Source organism: Dipodomys ordii, unplaced genomic scaffold (genome assembly GCF_000151885.1).
Source record: "Dipodomys ordii isolate 6190 unplaced genomic scaffold, Dord_2.0 Scaffold47, whole genome shotgun sequence".
Classification (NCBI taxonomy): Eukaryota; Metazoa; Chordata; class Mammalia; order Rodentia; family Heteromyidae; genus Dipodomys; species Dipodomys ordii.
Window position 1 is genome coordinate 4,552,985 of NW_012267263.1, and position 20,538 is coordinate 4,573,522.

At 43.7% G+C, this 20,538-nt stretch overlaps 1 protein-coding gene across 1 annotated transcript in view; it reads right to left on the reverse strand.

Annotated features, from left to right (window-relative positions):
- Positions 1 to 248: 248 nt before the first annotated feature.
- Kiaa1211l (KIAA1211-like ortholog) overlaps positions 249 to 20,538 on the reverse strand; it is a 55,039-nt gene continuing 34,749 nt past the window's right edge. Inside the window, exons 7-9 of the mRNA XM_013019782.1 lie at positions 3,174 to 3,361; positions 1,812 to 1,956; positions 249 to 922 (exon numbers count right to left, since the gene is read on the reverse strand). Coding sequence (XP_012875236.1) covers positions 783 to 922; positions 1,812 to 1,956; positions 3,174 to 3,361 — 473 coding nt within the window. The 3' untranslated portion in view covers positions 249 to 782. The remainder of the gene's footprint in view (positions 923 to 1,811; positions 1,957 to 3,173; positions 3,362 to 20,538) is intronic.

Sequence of the window (20,538 nt, forward strand, 5' to 3'; positions counted from 1 at the left end):
CTCGGATTCTCAAACTAATCCAAGTGAGATATCCAACGAATATGAGAGAAGTCTACACAGCCCCCGGGAAACTCTGGAGGATGTTCCCTGTGAATAGAAATAACATTTACACACACAACGAAGGCATGTTTGAAACCTTTTATTAAACAGGCAATGCATTGTGCAATGGGTTAAGGACACAGATGCCTAGTGGAAAAAGTTTAAAAATTATTTTTGGAAACAGTCTGTGAATTGATAAACCCTGCTGTGTTCCTTCCTCTCCTCCAAGCAGCTATCTACAGGAAATCCGATTGCTTTATGGCTGCTCTTAGGAACAGCATCTCTGTTTTACCATACATGTCATGCCTAGTAGTAAACACAAAAAGATGACGGGGTCCACGGGCAAGACAGTGGCCAGAGACCCAGGCTCATTGCAAGTGGCAGCGCAGATACTGGCTTGTTCTGGTCTTCCAAGGGCGTCCAATTTATGCATTCCTGCTTCCGTTCCATGTCTGCCCTGTCCAAGGACTCTTTGCCAAGGGACTTCTAAAAGGCTCACTTTCATACCTACCCATTCCTGACTTTTTCAATGCTGTTCTTGTCTGAGGCCCCTCCAGCCCAGGGTTATGGCTATGTGATTGTTCTCATTATTTTGCTTGGATCTTTCCTCTTCCCAAGTTCTTAGTACCTTGGTGATAAAATCAATCTGAAGTTTCACAGTCTGTCTGCCATGATTTATTGGCAGTTTTAAACTAAGTGGTCTGTCAACACAGTGGACCTTCTTCACAAGCACACCTGCCAATCTATTTTATGATTTGAGGCATGTCACTCCAAGCTTGAGATTTCTTTCTGGCAAGTTCCATCCAGGATGGCTGGTCTGCACTGGCATAACTGGCTCTCTTTAGCTGATGCAACTCCTTCTCCGTCATCGCTGCAGCCTGAGCTGCTAGAAGGGAGACAGAGCAAACAGAAAGATGAGGCAGGAGTATGGGTTTTCATTTAATCCCTTCCCATTTCTTTAAACATGTGTCAAGGTCTTGACTGTGTTCCCTAAAATATGTCAATATGCAAATGTCTAAGGAAGATTTTTGGCATAGAATATGCAACTGATGTGATTTTAAAAAGGCTTAAGAGCAGTTTTAAACAGTTTTGGCAATGTAGGTAAGCAAGGGACATTCAGAACTCAACCGGCAGGAACGTGGGTGCAGGTGGTAGGTTGCACAACGCATGAATACACTTAACTCTTACTCCACGGTCCATCTAAAAATGGTTAGGAAGGTAAATTTCTTGTTTTGTGTCTTTTACCACAGTGAAAAGTAAATAAGATGAAAGGGGTCTTGGGGATAAAGTGGAGCTTAGTGATAGAACCTATACTTAGCAAGACCTGGGTTTGATCCCCAGCCCTACTAAAAAGCTACTGCTATGAATCCCAGAAGTGCTATGCCAGTGTAGGAGCTAGATACAAGAGGATACACATTTACGATTCCATTTATAGAAAATGTTCCAAAAAGGCAAATCTTATGGAGACAGAGAGTCAGTCGATTAGTGTTTACCTAGAGCTTGGTGTGGGAACATGCAAGTAGGCATAAGGTTTCTCTTCAGTGTGAGGAAAATGCTCCACACTTAAGAGTCCCACAAGGGTGGATCAACTCTGCAGATTCATATCCACTGTAAAGACATACTGAATGGTGCTTTATGGTTATGTAAATTATAGCTCAATATAAACTGTGTGAAAAACTCAATGTGGCAAGTAATTCAGCAAAACAAATCCGAACCACAGGGAGAATCCAGGTCAATGATTTCAGTGTATTTAATACATGCTGATGTCATACCCAAGTTCTGATGTGACAGTGAGATTCCTCTTTGCAGCCCCTCCTTGAGACTGAGCTTTGCCCCCTGCCTTTGGGTCACGGCGGGCTTAGCTGGGGTCATCAGGAAAGACTTGCTGCGGACAAAATCAGCCTGCTTCACGGGCTCCTATGATACAAGAAAGACACACACTGTCCAGCCACATACGCAGAGAGGAGCAAACACATCCAAATCGAATGAGCCACAAAGTATCTGTCCAAAATAAGTCATGCTGCTGCCATGATCTGAGGGGCGCTCTAGTGTGTCAACTCACTGAGGCATAGCATAGTACCGGAGTTCAGACCAGGCTAATCCTGGCCAGCACACGCATTGTGGCTTCTTCTGTGTCCCTACATGCCCGTTTCCAGGTGTTGTATGTGAGGGATTCCATGGGGAAGTAAAAATGGATTTAGTTTAAAAATAACTTGTGAGTTGTTTTTTGAGCCAGTACTGGGGCTTGATCTCTGGGTCTGGTGCTGTCCCTGAGCTTTTATGCTCAAGGTTGATGCTCTAATTTGAGCCAGAGCTCCATTTCTGTTTTTGGGGTGTGTAGTTTATTGGAGATAAGAGTCTCATGGACCTTTCTACCGGGGCTGGCTTTGAACCCTGATCCTCAGCCTCCTGAGTATAGCTAGGATTACAGGTGTGAGCCTCTGGGATACAAGGCAGTTTTGTGACTTTTATGACATGTGCTGTAAGTTGGTTGACATTTCCTTTCTAAAGTCCCTCTGAGGTCTGGACGTAGGTGCTACTGCAGGTTCAGGCTACCTTTACCAGAGATTTATCATGGTGGCTTCTGGAGCACACAAAGCCTCTGAGTCTTGGTCTGTACCTAAGCACGGTTGTTTGGGTTGGTGAAAGCTGTTTTCAGACCAGAGTGCCAAATGGAACTCCAGGTTCAGGCCTTGCAGCCCCTGGTAAGGAATAAAGAGACCTGGTGGGCAGCTGGTGTATCAGCATGAGCGGGATCGCTCATTGCTGCACAATGAGACGGAGCTGCTGACAGTGTCACTGGGTGTCTAAGCAAGAAGTTATTTTAGCCTCCTTCCATGTTTCCAGATGCCGAGCTGCGTTGCCTAGGAGGCAGGGAACAGTGAGCTGCCTCCACTGTCTGAGTGATGCGTGTGCTCCTCTGCATGCCTAACAGCCCAGCAGATGCCGAATGGGCAGACTGCTCCAGCATGGAGGCTGCCCCCTGGCACATCACAGACCCCCAACCACACACCAGCAATCAGCACAGGTGACAGACATTATGGTGCCCATGAGGACCTGCAGTGATCATGAAGGTCCTCACTTCACCCCAATCCTGGCCACCTGCCCCTTCCAGAATCCATGGAAAAAAGCACCTGGGCTTTCTCTGGTGGCTTGGCTTGCTTTCCTGTCTCTGGCTTTGTGATCTGCACTCCAGGCTTGTCTTCCTGGTGGGGGGGCTGGTCTGGAGCACCCCGCCGCTTCTGCCGGGCCATGGTGATCCAGGGTGGGTTGGGCTGTCCATCCACTGTAGAACCTGTTACTGCAGAAGGCAGACCCTTTTCTGTGGGCAGAAACACAAGATTATGCAATACAGTCCTGCTCTGTCCTCTTCAATTTCACCTCTGACCTTGTGTTGCTCTGGCTCCAAGTGGCTGGGGCAGGGGAGGAGAGCTATCTGGGAGCTCTCTGGTCAAACTATTATGTATGTTTTTAATGGGACTTTATTTCTAAAGGTGCATCAAAGAGATTATGGTCCTCTGGCCTGAGCCACAAAATATTAAATACAACTACTCCTCTAAGGTCAATGAACATTTTAAAGTCAACTTCCTCTTGGAAATCTTCCTGGAAGGAGATAAAAATGCAAACATAGATAAGATTTCTTTAATAGAATTCTTGTTTGAGATCAGTACACACTGCCTGGTTCTCAGAAGCTATAGACACACTATTGTCTCTATCTTAACAACTGCAAGCATAACTTTTCCTTTGCGGAAAAATGGCTCAATTTTACAAGGTCATTTCATGTTTTGCTCCTTGTCGGAATATTTCTTGGCATGGAAGGGGTGCCAGATGGCTGTGTGTTTAACGTAAGCTGTATTTCACATCTTCCACTCTCAATGAGAGTTTCAGCATTCTCATAGCCTCACTTGGAGTTCATTCCCTCCCCCCACACCCAGTACCAGGATTTGAACCCAAGGCCTTGTACATGCTCAACTTGTTTTCTGGGCTGGTACTCTTATCACTTTGCCACATTTCTAGCCTGAAATTTTTGCTGGTTATTTTGAAGATGGGCCCTCACAAGCTCTTCTGCTGGGGCTGGTCTCAAACTATGTATGATCCTTCACAGCTCAGTCTCATGAGTAGCCAGGATCACAGGCAAGAGCCACTGGTGGCCAGTCCTTTGTTATTTCTCCTCTTATCATCCCCTCCTTGTGTGTGCAGACAAGGCTGGCTACCTTACTATGTTTGCATACTGAAGATAGGAATTTCAAGGTCACAAGATGTGGTTCTGGAAAGTTCTTTATACCATATATTTGGGTCGTTCTATTTAAGCTAAAAGAAATATTTGTAGTGCTGGTCCTTGAACTCAGAGTCTTGCACTTTCTTACTTGGTGCTCTACAACTTGAGCCACATCTCCAGTCCTATATTTTGCTGGTTATTTTGAGATAAGATCTCATAAACTTTTCTGCTTGGGCTGGCCTCAGACAGTGATTCACCCCCACTCAACCTCCCAAGTAGCTAGGTTTGTAGGCAGGAGCCAATGGCATCAGCTTCTAAAAGAAATAGTTCAATAGTAGAGAAGGTTATATGGATGGCATAGCCAGCATGCATTAAGACTGCAGTGGGAGGAGGCCCTAAGGAGAAGCTGAGGATCCAAGGCTGGACCAGGGAAGGGCCCCAGTGGACCAGGTAGCAGGCTGACATCTCATGGGGACTGATGCAGCTCATCTTCCCCCTCCTAGTTTCTCATGGGAATTACAGTCTTTCCACACAACATTGGAAAGGCTATGTTAGGAAAGAGGTAAAGATGTTCCCCCTTGTATCAAGAGACTATTCCAGGCACCAGTTGTGCTGTCTGTCTTTGGTAGCAATGCTTTCAGTTAAACTGTGTGTGGAACATCTAGGTATGCATACAGACCTATAGGTGTAATTAAGCTCTGTAGCTATATCACACAGAGGCAGTGTTACTTAGTACAGGGTCAGACATATGACCAAGATCTCATGCCAGTCGTTTTATTTCCCTTTGGCTCATGTTTTGCCCTACAAAGTGTTGGACATCCTCTGTTCTGTGCTTTCTTCTTTTCAACCTTCTTCCCTATTAGCAATGTGAATGGGTTAGAGGGACTCACCCAGATTCTCTTCTAACCCTTTAGCAAAGACTGTCCAGGACCAACCAGTATCCTGGGCAGAAGAAGCTGGAGCAAGGTATGAGGGTGAAGACAACCAAGAGGGAAGGAGAAAACCCACAGCAACCTAGTTTGGTTCACAGAGGCCTGAAATTCCACCTGTGGTCTGTCAACATGTGAGCTTAGAAAGGAGTGATAGGCTGGACATTTCCTACCATGTGACATCTCAGAGAAGTTGCACCCTTGTCGTGGATAAGCATGGCACAGTGTTCTGTGGCACTGGCAGGGGAGGCCCCTCTGATCTGCACCTACTCGGCACCCACTGTACACTTGGCACCCACACTGGGAACTGGGCTGTGGAGTCTGAGCTAAACTTAATCTGGGTAGGGCAAGAGAAGGGATGGAAACACAGGAAATGTGTAGGATAAAGCAGCCTTCAAGAATTTCAGGATCAATTGCTTCTGAAATTAAATGTGCTTAAGATGTTATTAATCCCAGGATAATGTAAATGTGGGTTCATTTCAAATGAAATGAACACATTCCTTTGTTTTTCTCAATATGCAGACAACCTTAAACTCTTGGGGCTATGGCTAAAGGCCTCTGACATCTCAATTTCTCCTTTCTAAATGTCAAGGAATTTAGGCTGTCAGTATGCCTGGCATTTGCAACCAACAGCCTGTGAGCACATCACAGATGGGGACTATGTCAGTATTTGTGTGCAGGTCTGGAAGAGACTAGATTCTTATAGAAGGCAATCTGCCCAGCTGTAGAACAAAGGTGGGTAGACTCTTGCTGAAGGCATTCACTCTAGGTGCTGGAGTGCCCAGAAAGCTCATGGCAAACAGTTTAACTTCACAGGAAAAAAAAAACTAAAAAGAAAATTTTGAGGTTGTTTAAGAGAAGATTCTCTAAGTTATTGTTTGTCCTTCAAATTTCTTCCTTCTCCTTACACACTCTAGAGCCTTAAGGATTTATTTTGATAAGGTATAATGTATAAGCAACAACTTTAGAGAGAGCCTGTCCTCTGGGCTGAGTTCAGTAGGCGGTGGTAATGAGGAATATCTCCTCCCTGGGGCTGTGCAGCAGAGCAGTTAATAACTTGCCCTGGGGCTACTAGGGCCAGGTTTAAGGTCTTTGGCTAGCAGCTGACTTGTAGACAAATTTTTAGACCTTCTGGAAGACTCAATTTTAATGTAAAATGAGGAAAACAGCACACCTCCAAGGTGTGGTGATACATTCCTCTAATCCCAGCATTCAGGACACTGAGGTAGGTTCTTGAATTCAAGGCTAGCCTAATGCTACATAGTAAGAATGTGTCAAAACAACAACAACAAAAAACAAGAGCTGGGACTATAGCTCAGTGGTAGAGTCTGGCTCAAGGTTCTGGGTTCAATTCTGAGAACAACAATGCAAATATTCCATGAGACAACATGCCACCTGCACAGGGCCTGCCCTGTGTGTGCTTTAGAACATGAGTTGCTGGCACAACCACTGCTGTCTATTTTCTTGTCGCTCATGTTATTTTAACTGCTTGAGGAAGGATGCAGATTTGGGCCAAGTCTCCCTCCAGACCTCATAGACCAGTGTGCCTTTGAACAGGAAATGAATCCTAATTCCCTTCTCTTGGTAAGAAACTATATAGGGAGTGCTGAGTAATGATGCGGTCTCTTGCTAGGGCAGACAGCAAGCTCTCTAGTTCCTGAAGTTAGTAATCATAGCAGTTCTTTAAGACCGTGCTTGTGTGCCGTTAACATGGCAGGTGGTGGGGGTACAAGGTATGAGGACCATCAGGGTGTGAAGAAGGCTTCTCTGCCCTACTACCCTGCAGGGCCATGGAGAAGCCTGGTACATGACACACCATTGCACCATGGAGTCATGTCACCCAGCTCAGCTCTCTGTCCCCATGAATAGCACTGTGTGTTATGGAAACCCTGGTAGGGTTGGGTGTAGTAACATATTGCCAAGGATGGTAGCCCTAGTTTCATCCATTGTCCCTGAGCCATGCCCGTTTATCACTCTTTCATACACATACCTGACAAGAGTCAGAATACCCTACAGAGGAGAACCACAGTTTCCAGATAGATTATTTGGCATTATAACTGGTCTATCTGTATTCAGGATGACTTATAACTATGCAAAAAAAATCTCCAACATGGCACAATTTCTAGAAAGACCACTTTATCAGACAGAGATATTTCATCACTTCATTTTAATTCACTGATTAGTAGTGATTATTTTTCTCCTTTCCTGTCTTTGTGGTACCTATTATGATCAGCCTCTGTTTCATTGTTTACCCAGCTGTAGGGCCTGGGTGAATAATACCCCATCTGACACCTGGGGTGTGAGTCTGGAAGCTGGGAACTGTCAAGAGCACAGTCTTCTGAGGGAGAGGCCATGAAGTCTAGGGTATAAACACCAATGGCTGCCTGCTCTGTTGGACAAAAGCAGAGGTAATACATAGGAGTATCTTTTGCATCTTGACCACAGGGTGTATGCTGTCTTCTTTGAAGTAGCATTTCTTTTCAGAAAAAAATTAATCCTTTATCCTACCCATTAGAACTTGCTTATCCTCACGGCCTGGCTTCATTTTTGTGCATGTGTGCTCATGTTTGTGTTCCTTAGCCTGGCACTGTGGTGCAGGGTAGGTTCAGGCCACTGCAGGACAAAATGATGCCAAAAAGACGTACTTCTGAAGAAACAGTCCTGGAGAAATTCAACATTTTCTAAATCTGAAGTGGAGAGATCTGGGTCTGGGCAGTACCACATGGTGGATGGTAGGATCTGGCATCTTGTCTTCTTGGTGGGGGAGGGTGAGGCCCCCACCTCCCAGGTAAGAGGCTTTCCTGACTCCCTGGAGGCAGGGGCAGGGACCTGGATGATAGGTTACTAAACTTGTTGGTCTAGTACCTAAGACTGACTGGTTTCCTGTGATTCTGCCCCCTGTCCAGACCCTATTTAGGCCCAGACCAGCTCAGGCACCATTATGCCATGCCACGAGTCTCCATGTTTGTGTCCTGTCTCCTGTTTCCTGGCTTTTCTCTGGTCACTGTGGCATCCCGCTTCAGCCCTCCATTGGAGCTGAGTTGGTTTGTTGGTATTGTTTTTGTTCTTTCTTTCCTCTCCAGCCAGCGGAGCTCAGTTTCCTAAGTGTTAAATGTATTTGCTGGCTGCTTGTCTTTGAGGCAGGAGGCAACCATGCAGTCATCAGCCTTTTAATAAAGACTCCAAATTTGCCCTCTCAAAATGTGGCTTCTCTATTTTCTCCTGACTGGATTTGTATCTGATTTACAGTACAAGAAAAACCAAATCTACGTTCTGACTTAATAAAAAATTTTGTTATTATTAGTATGTGTGTGCACGCACATGTGTGTACATGCATGCGAGTGTGAGTGTGTGTGTGCTGGTGCTGGGCCTTGATACCTGGGCCTGGGCACTGTCCTTTAGCTTTTTTTGTACAAGGCTGGCACTCTAACACTTGAGCCACAGCTCCACTTCTGGGTTTTTGCTGGTTAATTGGAAATCTTACAGACTTTCCTGCCTAGGCTGGCTTTAAATCTCAATCGGCAAATCTCAGCTCCCAAGTCACTAGAATTACAGCTGTGAGCCACCAACATCACCCCCTCCCCACTAAATTATTCTTTAATCATACTTTTTTATTTGTTTGCTTTCAGTACTGGGGATTAAACTCAGAGCCTCACACATGCCAGACAATTGATTTTTAAATTTAACCACCAAACTAAAACTTCAGCCACCATACATTTTCTTTTCAAGGGCAAGAATTTTGATAGGAGTGCAGCCAAGAAAATAATCTTTCTTTTTCCACTGTCACAGCAAAAGTTTTTCAGTCCACCTGGTTCCAGAAACAGGTCATCCAGTGGAATCAATCTATACCAGGTCTTCCCTCTCTACCAAAGTCTCTCAATTTCCTGAGTATTAAAATGCCAACTATCATAGCCAATGCCAGGAGTTAAACCTGAAAGAAAAAAGCAAAAAAGGTTCCCTTTGCTAGGTTTCTTCTTAATCTTAATAGTAATTATAATATAATAACAATAATATAAGATCCTGGAAAAGGAAAAAGACATTGCCAGGGTTCTCCCTTTGTTTCCTAATTCCTGTCTAAGCTTCCCTCTGGGAGAGAAGGCCACAGGTGACACTGTCCAGGGCTGCTCCAGAGAACAAACTGCAACTACTCCAGTCAAACCCATCGGGGAAGAGAAGATGAGAGACAGGTAATGGAGCTTGTTCACCATGAAGTCAGCAGGCCCTGACTTGGGAACATCCTTGTTCTCACCTGGAGTCCAAGTATCTCCACCTGGAAGTCCTGAGACATTGTGCCTGCAGGCAAAGGGGCTGCAGGGGACAAATGTATATGAAGGGAAAGAGGAGGGTCTTTCACAATCAGTGATTCTCAGCTTGCCTAAGGCTGGTATCAGAGGCATCAGAGTAGTATTTTTTTTTGAGGGGGTGGGGTGCTGGTACTGGAACTTGAACTCAGAGCCTCATGTTCTCCCTTAGTTTTTTCCACTCAAGGCTAGCACTCTACCACTTGAGCAACAGCTCCACTTCTGGTTTCCTTTGCTGGTTAATTGGAGTTAAGTCTCAGAGACATGGCTGTCTAGGCTAGCTTTTGAGGAACAGGTAGTTGACTCCAGTGGGCAGTTAGGGGTAGAAGGCAACTGGAAATAAAGGCCCACATGGTGAAAAACAAAGGATGTGAATCATCTTTCTTGTTCCTGCCAGTTATAAGTCCAGGCACATGTCCTTAGATCAGATGCAAAAGCAGGAGGCAAGCTCTCCCAGGATGAGCAGCCAGACAAAAACTCACATCCAATCAGAAAGGCCTTGGACGCTAGTAATCACTGCTTAACAAATCAAATGAAAGATATATACTCTTAGATGGAGGAGACTAAGGACCAAATACCTCACTGAAACAGCCTTGGACTTTCTTTGTCTCATGGGATGACAAGGAGGGCTCCTCCCCACTTAGGAAGCCTGATCTTTCAGGCTACTTTCTTTCATGGTTTTATTTTCACCTTCAAATAGATTTACTCTGGTTAACTTATACACTTTCCTGTCTTTTTATTTGTTGAAGGGCAGAGAAAAGGACCTGAACATCCCCTAGACAGTATCACTTTGAATTGAATTCTCCACATCTCAGCCTCCTGAGTAGCGAGGATAACAGATGTGAGCTACTAGTGCCCAGCAAAGAAGCAGTAACTTTAAAGCATTTCACTCCTTTCATAAAATTCCTTCTTGCTTATGAAAGTACAATGTTGGTACAAATTGACTTGTACCAACATTTTATCCTGGATAAAACAGGATAAAATAGTTTCCTATAAAGTCAACAACCCAAGAGAACTATGTAAAAACTTAAGCATCTTCTGTCCAATCTTTCCCTGCTATGCTGACCTCTAAAAAAATGCATGTTCAAAGTTCACCCCCAGGTTTTTTTATACATTCTCTCTGGAAAAAGGGCTTGCTCAGTAAAACTTCTAAGATGGCAGTAACATCACCAATTCTCACAAGTAGCTAAGGCCAGGACAGTTTCTTGTGCTTCTGTAAACAAAGCCCAGTTCTAGGTCCTCAGGTGCTGCCCTTTTAATCTGGTGAGGATAGGGTGTGTACCTAGAACAGACATGAGCTTTGTATCCTAGAGACACATGAGGCCTCAGGCATGCTGCAGGGTTTTTATTAAGCTTCCTGCATGAAGAACTTCATCTCTTTTTTTTTTATAAAGGCCTTTATGGATCTATTGTCTGTCCTGCTTCACACAAACAGTTATGGGTCGATAGACATGCACAGAGTCTACATTGGCTCTCAGGTCAGGGCAGGAGTTAGGCTGAGTGATTTTTACCACACAATTCCTGCTTTTAGTGCTTGCCTGAGGCTTTATATCAACATTTAGAGCATTCTGCAAGTGAGAAAGAGCGCTTCACAGAGGAAGCTCCTACTCCTAAAGACACGAGATGAAACTGTGTCCTAATCACCTCCAAAGTAAACCTACCTAATGCCATTCATTTTCATTTTCCATTCAACAAATAATCATTCCTTGTAATTGGCTGATTCTCTACATGCATTCTCACTAATAGGTGTTTGCAGCCCAACTCATAATACTTTCCAGTTCATCTGTACACAGGCACTGGGCTACAGAAAATCTGAATGTTAATTTTCCTAGCCACAGTTAAGCAAGAAGACGTTGCTATTTTGTATCAGCTCTCATGATGAATACAAATGTTCTTTTTGTTTGTTTTTGTGTGCCAATCTGGGGTTTGAACTCAGGACATAGGCACTGACCCTGGGCTTGTGCTCTCTCTCTCTCTCCCCCCCCTCTCTCTGTCTCTTTCTGTTCTCCCCCCCCCCCCCTGCTTTCTCTCACTCTCTCGCTCTCGGGTAGAACTCTACTACTTGACCAAAACCCCAACTCCAATTCTTTGGTATTTAATTGGAGATAAGAGTCTCACAGACTTTCCTGCCCAAGCTGGCTTTGAACAGTGATTCTCAGGTCTCAGCCTCCTAAGTAGCTACGATTACAGACATGAACCACTGGCACTTGGCTACTACTGTCCTTTTTGTGCCATATTTGGGATTTATTCTTGGTGATTTGACCATTTTAAGTGTCCCCAAGTGTCATGCTGAAGTGCTGTTTAATGTTTCTAATGTTCCTTCCTAAGGAGGCTGTGATGTGCCTAACAGAGAAAATATATATGTTACATAAGCTTTTCACACATGAGTTGTAATGCTGCTGCCTGCAAGTTCAGCGGATAAACAATACATATTAAGAAAGATGCCTTTGAACAGAAATACAAGTAGAGCAGGTTATATACTGACAGGTTGATACTGGGACCAGAGGCTTACAGGAACTTTGCTTTGTTCCTTAACCTTGAAATTCACTAGGCTGCCCATATATCATCTTTGTCCTTCTCTACATTTATATTCTCAAATAAAGTTAAATGAAAACAAGTAGGGCACCAGTGGTTCACACCTATAATACTAGCAACTCAAGAGGCTGAGATCATATTCTCAAATAAAGTTAAATGAAAACAAGTAGGGCACCAGTGGTTCATACCTATAATACTAGCAACTCAAGAGGCTGAGATCTGAGAATTGAGGTTCAAAGCCAAACCAGGCAGAAAAATCTGTGAAACTCTAATCTCCAATTAATCAGACAGCCAGAAGTAAAGGCATGGCTCAAGTGGTAGAGCACCAACTGTGAATGAAAAATGCAGACTAGGAGCATAAAGGATTCAGTTCAAGCCCCTGTACTGGTGCACTTGTGCACACACATAAACACACACACAATTTTAAATGAGAAGACTCACTAGGTTCTTCATAGTGATAAGAAGAGAAGCACAGCTGCCTGTCCATACAGAGAAATATGGCAAGTTCCACCACAAAGCTGTTTCCACACTGCAGTGAGCCAGGGTGAGGAACAAGCTAAGGGCTACACTCCTCTTGGTTGGCAGTTTCTTCCTAGTTTTCCATTTTCCCCCATTCACCTCACCCCCTCAGCTTCAATTATATCCACATGCCTTTTTGGATTTCATGCAATCTCCCTCCTCCTGCTTCTGTACCCAAATCGGCAAAATCAAGGTTTCTGTTGATGTTGTTTTGTGCTGGTCCCAAGGCTTGAACTCAGGGCCTGGGTCAGGGGACTTTTTTTGCTCAAGGTTATCACTCTACCACTTGAGCCATAACTTCATTTCTGGTTTTTATAGTGCTTAATTGGAAATAAAAGTTTCACAGACTTTCCTGCCTTGGCTGGTTTTGAATCACATTCCTCAGATCTCAACCTCCTGATTACAAGTACAAACCAGCAATACCCAGTTGCTGTTTTTTTAAAACTCTGTGCAGGGGTTGAAGCCTTCCACATACAACAAAATCACTGTACCACTGAACTTCTTCAGCTGGATTTGGCTTTTCTACAAACAGATCCACTTTACAGTCTTCTGGCAAAATGGTGCTCTCAGGGAAAACAACTAGGGAGTCTGAAGCCACTTCCAGCCATGCAAATGAACCACCATGGCCAAATCTGCTCTTGCTTCCCAGTTCAGAAATCATAGCTAGGGGCTTTTTGGCTGGTTCTTCTGCCTTTCCAGCCTCAGGCTAATTTTTAGCTAATTTCTTCCCTGACCTGCACATTGCTCACAATCTTCAAAAACACAGTCCCAGTAGGTGTTTACATCCTAGGAGGTAAGAGTCAGTGAGGGCCAGGGTGAGTCTTTTCTATATGATGGTCTGTTTCTATGAAATAGCTGACACCTATTTGTACATGCAATGAGCATACAATTAAACCTCAGTAGCTATTAGCATGACATCATGGATGAGTCCAGCCTGGGGAAGAAGGCTAACAGAGTCAGGCTTCTCAGGAGGAAGGCCTGTTCATCATGTAGGGGTGGTCAGTCCCGTCCAAGGGCTGGGATTTGCTTTAGGTGTCCAGAGGAAAAAAATTCTGTGAGCATTTCCCCAAATGGTAGCCTTAGAGTTTGCATTGTTTCTTGCTCTCTTTTCAACTGTGGTTTAGGGCTGAGTAGTTCATAGGTAAAATGTGTTGGGAAGGCATGTATATAGAAAAATCAACACACAAATCATATTTATTTGGATTTGTGAAAGAGGGAATAAATGTGCTGGGACATATATTGGGGGCCATCCCAAGGACAGATACTTTGCCAGGCTCTTGTGCCAACCTCCAGTTCAACTACCTAACCCTTAGTGTGAAAAGATAGGCAGACACTAGTGGCCCAGTCCAACCCCTTCATCTTAGTGGAGCAATAGAGCAGCCAGGCCTGAGTTGTCAGTGGAGAGGTTCAGTCAAAAGCACATCTCTTCAACTGCTATTGCCTGCACAATTCAAGCTAGACTCTCAGAAAAAGGCAATGACTCAAATCCACCTCTGACCAGACAGCTGGTCTCCATAACCTCAGAGACATAGCTGGGATCTTAAAAGACAGGGATGGAAAGGTATTGTCATTTGAAAATAGCTTTGATATACAGCAGAAGAATGGACAAAAACAGAGAGGGGAAACTATTGCAGTGAATGATTTTCCCTACAAGTTAATATGTATACAAACACTTCATCTTGGCTTCCTCCCCATTTAACTTACTGATTGAGTGGCAAGTAATAGTTATTCAACCTCGGCTCTGCTGACATCCTGGATTGAATGTTTATATTGTGGAGACTGTTCTGTGCACTGTAGAAAATTCACCATCTTTCTACCTACAAGAATCTGACAGTGTTTCCCTCCTCCTGTGCTCACCCATTGTGACAATGAGATCTATCTCTAGGTATTGCCACATGTCCACTGGGGAACAAATTGCCTCAGTTGGGATCCATCTCATCATGGTTTAAGAGTGCAGAGCATGGACCACCCAGTCCATCTCTGGTTCCAAATTCACTATATAACTTTTGGCAAGTTCTTCAACCTAAACTTCCCATTCAACCTATGGGATTACTGTTGGAAATTAGCATGTAAAGCATTTAACGTAATACTTGCCACTTAGTATACTTTAGTTGTGGCTGTCATCTGCCCATTTACATTCATCAATGTCCAGTGTAACCAGTGGGTTCCACTGCTACAAATTTTCACTCATTTCCCATTGATTCTGCGCCCTTCCCTCAGATTGTATTGAGGTAAACAATACAGTTATCTGAAAACAAAAAGACAAATTAAGGTCTTTTGTTTCCTTATCTTTGGAGTTCATTTATAGATATATATGTGTGTGTGTGTGTGTGTGTGTAACAGAGAGAGAGAGAGAGAGAGAGGCACTTGGTTATTACAACTGGGTGGCTTTCTCCTAAGACTATCCTCTTTTGTTCTCACTGTATATGGGTGTCTAGAATCCTGTATAATATGGGTGTCTAGAATCCTGTATAATTTGTCATATCCCATTGCATTTTAAATCTAACTTCCACATATCAGGGAGAACATGCATGTCTCTCTGATCTTGGCTTACCTCATACAACATGATTTGTTCTACTTCTATCTCTTTCCCTGCAAATGACATTATTTTATCCTAATGGCTATGTAAAATTCCATTGTATATAGGTACCACATTTTTTTGGAGCCATTCATCTATTGTAGGGCATCAAGGTTGTTTCCATAACTTGGCTATTGTGAATTCTGTTGGCTAATATTTTATTGAGGAGCTTTGCATCTGTGTTCATCAGAGACATTGGTCTGTAGTTCTTTTTTTGTTGGATCCTTACCTGGTTTGGGGATGTGTGATATTGGTTTCATAGAATGAGTTTGGGATTGCTCCCTCTGCTTCTATTTCAAGGAAAAGCTTGAGGAGTATTGGTATTAGTTCTTCTTTAAAGGTGTTAAAGGATTTCACAGTGAATCCATGTGGGCCTAGACTTTTCCTTGTTGGAAGACTTCTGGTTACTTCCTCTATCTCATATGTTATTGGTTTATTTAGTATGTTATTGTTTTATTTAGTTGGTTTATATCTTCTTGGCTCAGTTTAGGCAGTTTGTGTGTTTCTAGAAATTCATTTTTTTCTGCTAGGTTTTCTTTCTTTATTGAGTATAGATTTTCAAAGTAATTTTTTAGAATTATTCGGATTTCTTGGATGTTTGTTGTAATACTTCCTGTGGCATCTCTGATCTTACTGATTTGAATCCTCTCTCCTTTTTTTGTTAATCTTGCAAGTGATTTGTAAATATTATTTTTTCAAAAAAAACAGCATTTATGTCATTGATTTTACATAGTTTTTACTTTCTACCTCCTTGATTTCTGCCCGAATCTTTGCTCTCTCTCTCCATCTAGTAGCTTTTTTTCCTGCTTTTCCAGCAGTTTTAATTACACCATAAGGTTATTTACTTGAGCTGTTTTGGTTTTATGTGTTTGCTTAGGGCTATGAACTTCTCCCTCAGCACTGCTTTTGCTATATCCCAGAGGTTCCATTGTGATGTGTTTTCATTTTCATTGAGTTGTAAGAACTTTCTAATCTCTTCCTTAATTTCTTCTATGACCCAAGTGTTATTCAGTAGTGTGCTGTTCAGCCTCCATGTATTTGAGTAATTTCTACAGTATGTTTTGCTGTTAAGAACTAGTTTGAAGCCAGGTGCCAGTGGCTCATGCCAGCAATCCTAGCTATTCAGAAGCTGAGATCTGAGGATCACGATTCAAAGCCAGCCCAGGCAGGAAAGTCCATGAGACCCTTATCCCCAATTAACCACCAGAAAACTGGAAGTGGCACTGTGGCTCAAGTAGCTGAATGCTAGCCTACAGCTGAAGAGCTCAGGGACGGCACCTAGGCCCAGAGTTCAAGCTCCACAACCAACAAAAGAAAAGAAAGAAAAAGAACTAGTTTGATTCCACTGTGGTCATATAAAATGCAAGGGATTATGTCAATCCTCTTGTATTTGCTTAGGTTATTTGTGTGAACTATAATATGATCTATTTTGGAGAATCTTCCATGGGCTACTAAGAAGAATGAGCATTTGTGGTTGGGTGGAAAACTCTGTAGATGTCTGTTAAGTCTACTTGGGTTATGGTGTCATTTCATTGATTTTGTTTAGGTGACTTGTCCTTTGGTGAGTGTGGGGTCTTAAAATCTCCCACTATTATTGTGTTTGGGTCTATCTTGTTCTGAAAGTCAGAATATTTGTTTAACATATCTAGATAATCAATTGTGTGGTGCACAGATATTGATCACTGTGATTTCCTCTTCATGGATCATTCCCTTTATTAGTATCTTTGTGTACTGATTTTAATAAAAAGCTTATTTTATCAGATATCAATATGGCTACTTCTGCCTTCTTGCAGGGTGCATTTCCACAGAAGATCTTTTTCCATCCCTTCACTCAGTTTGTTTTTATCTTTGGCTGTGAGATTGGTCTCTTGGAGACAACAAATGGATCTTGCATTTTGATCCAATCTCCTGTTCTTTTTCTTTTGGATGGGAAATTGAGTTTGTTAATGCTTAGGGTTATTATAGAGAGATGTTTCCTGTCATTTTCTTGTTTTCCTTTATTTTGCTTCTTTTTACTCTTCTTGTGCTTACTAAGTTGGTCTTCTAGTGATTTTTGTCTGATGTGTTTACTTGATTGTTTTCTTCAGATTGTATTCCTTCCTTTAGTATTCTTTGTATTGCTGGTTTAGTATTCATGAATTCCTTTGTCATGAAAGGTTTTAGTTTCACCATCAAATGTAAATGATAGCTTCACTGGGTATACTAGTTTGGGTTGGCAGTTGTTGATCTTCAGGGCTTGGATATTATAATTCCAGACTCTCTTTGTGTTGAGGGTTTGGGTGGAGATGTCTGCAATGATTCTGATCTTTCCATTGTAATATAGTTCCTTCATTGATTCTGCAGCATTTAAAATCAATTCCTTGCTATTCAAGTCTAAAAATGTGTCTAGAAGTATTTCTTCTAGGACCCTGTCTACTAGGTGTTCTAAGATGCTTCTATTATGCAGGTGAGATTTTTCTCTTTAGATGGGAGAAGTTTTCTGTAATCATCTTACTGACTAGGTTTTCCATGCCGTCCCCCTTGTCAACCCCAATGATATATAGATTTGATTTTTTGGCTGAGTCTGCCAATTCTTGGATTTCCCTTTAGTTTTTTTCCCATACATTTGACTTTCTGTTCCAGCTCCTTTGTTTTATCCTTGATTCCTGATACTCTATTTTCCATCTCATTTATTCGGTCTCCTATGTCTTCTACTGTGGTTTGCATTGTGGAAACTGAACTATTTATGCTTACAATATCAGTTCTCAAAATGTTAATTTTGTCTTTTAATGATGTATATATTATGTCTATTTTTGTCTGTACCTCTTTTTTGAAGTTGTGGAACTTCTTTGCCATTTCTTCTTTGTGCTTTTGAAATTGCTTTTATATCTCCCCTTTTATTTCGTTGGCCAATTCTGTCATCATTTCTGTAATGGTTCTTTTGTCCTCTATTTCTTCTTTACTCCCACTGGAGTTCTTTCCTGGATTGCTGTCGGCTTCTGGATTTGGATTGTTGTCTTGATTGTCCATGAATCTTATAATCTTTCATTGTGATTTACTCACTTGGGTTCAGGGATTATCAGGGCTATAGCCTGAGCTTGGCCACCAAAAGGTGGCAGCCTTTGCTTGGCCTGAGCTAGTTCACACTGGGTAGGCTAACCCACACTGGGACCCCAGGCCAGCTAGTGCCTGTGCATGTCCTTACCCCCAAGCTAGATGAAAGGAGCTCAGTATAGTCTGCAGTGAGGGCTGGGAAGGTTAGATTCAGACCTCCAGGATAGGTGTTGGCTTCGGAAGGTTTGAGGTCCCCATGGATACCTTGGCCCACAAGTGTCCGATATGTGGCCCACCTCTTGTGTGCATGTGAGTTTTGCACCTCTCAACAGTGACCAGTGTGCACACATTTCATGGTTCCCAGCAGGGAGGTACTCTGTTGGCTGCCAGTGCCCCACAATTCCAGCTCCCAACAGAGGCCAGTGCACGCACGTGTTTCGTGGCTCCCAACAGGGGTGTGCTCTGTCAGTACCTGCGATTCACAGCTCCTGACAGGGGCCGACACGCCAGCGATTCAGGGGCCTGTGCTTCCCAACATGGGCCCTTGCAAAGACAATTCACAGCTCCAGCCTGGGGCTGGTGTGCATCCTCTCTTGGTGGCTCCCAGTGAAGGAAAGGTCCACCAATGGCCAGTGCACACAGGTTTGGAGGTTGGGAGCTCTCTGCCAGCCACTGCGCGCTCAAACATGTCCATTATAGAAGGATGGGGGGGTTCTCACTTTGGGATGAAGGGGCAGGTCTCCGGAGACTTTTGTTCTCAGACTTGTCTGGTCACTCTCCTGATAGCCAGGGCTGTGGGGAGTAAGGAAGAGCTCTGGCCTCTTCAAGTGTGGTGTTCCTTCTTGGGTGGGAGGGAGATGGGTTGGGGTCAAGCTCTGTGGGTCACCAACAGCACTGGTGGTCTGTGTGTGTGTGTAGGGGGGGGCAGTGTCCCTGGCACGGCCCTCACTGTTCCTGGAATTGGCTGTGGGCTCACCAGCAGTGCTGTGCCAGATCTCTGTCTCTGTGCACTGCAGCTCACCAGGTCTGGTGTCACATTCTGCTGTGTTGGTTGTGGGCAGAGCAGTGAGGCCATGGGAGCTGTCAGGGTCTGGGTCTCAGTGCCTCACCTCTGGTCTCTGTTTCTGTGTGTCTAGGTCTGTCGCTGTGGGAGTTTTCTGTGTCTGGATTCTGTAGTCCGCTGGTGGTCCTTGAGTCCCAAGCAGTGGTGGGCTGCTTTTGAGGTTTAGCCAAGCTGCCTGTGCAGGATTGGGGAGGGATCTTCAAGATTTTCCATCCTTGAGTGTGCAAATTACCAGTTTTCAGTTCCTGTGATTCTCTGCTTGTTTGTTTGGAGGAACTGTATGTTAGGACCCCAACTCTCTGTTTGGTGAGAGAGAGCTAGGGTGATTCCCTATTGTTTAGGCACCATCTTCCTGTTTAATTTCTATACATTTAAATTCACATGTAAACACTAAATGTAGCCAGGGGCTCAATATTGGACAGTGTACCCCTGATCCTTGCTACTCAGACTAACAGTCATCAATCACCTCTACTGACTCAGAAGCACCATCTTGATCAGATTCCTAGGCATTTTTAAATTTAAGAAGTACTTCCTAAATGTGCTAGCTTTCTCATGTGCAAAATATCTGACATAAACAGCTTAAAGGGAAAGGAATATTGTTGGCTCCGTTTCAGAGGTGTCAGTCTACTGTGGTAGTAGAAGCATGTGACAGAGGAAGCTGCTCACCTCATGCAGACAAGAGGAAAATGAGGAAAGGACTGGTGACCCCGCAGAACTTTCAAAGGCACACCTCCAATGACCCACTTCCTCCAGCTAGCTTTCACTTCCCAAAGTTTTGACCATGTCCCAAATAGCTCCTACCAGCTGGGGTCTGAGAGTTGAAAACCTGAGTCTGTGGGGGGGACATTTCCTATTTATATTCTAACATCAAGAACCAATGTTGCCACACATGAAAATTTCCTGGGAGCCTTTAACATGTTCATCATTGGCTGGTACTCAATTGAACCAGTCAGTCAGGACCTGTGGAGGTAGGCTTCCAGATATCCCTGGTTTGTAGGCAAAAGCTTGCTAAAGGAGGGTCTATCGCCTCTCCTTGCTGGTTGATGCAAAGTGTCTAGAAAACTGACCTCTGTCTGCAGACAGAGGAACCCTCCTCTGAACCTCTGGTCTGCAGGACTTCCACCCCCTGGGCTGTCCACATTGGGCACCACAGTCCCTTACTTCCTGCCATGTTCTCTGGTCCCTCTAGCAGAGGGGTCTGGAACAATTGTCAATTGGTCTTCTTCAAACCAACTTCCCTCCTGAGCCCTGGGACTAAGTGCACTGGGGGCTCCACTCTCATCTCCCTAAGAGTTAATGACTGCCTTAGACAAGTACTGAAG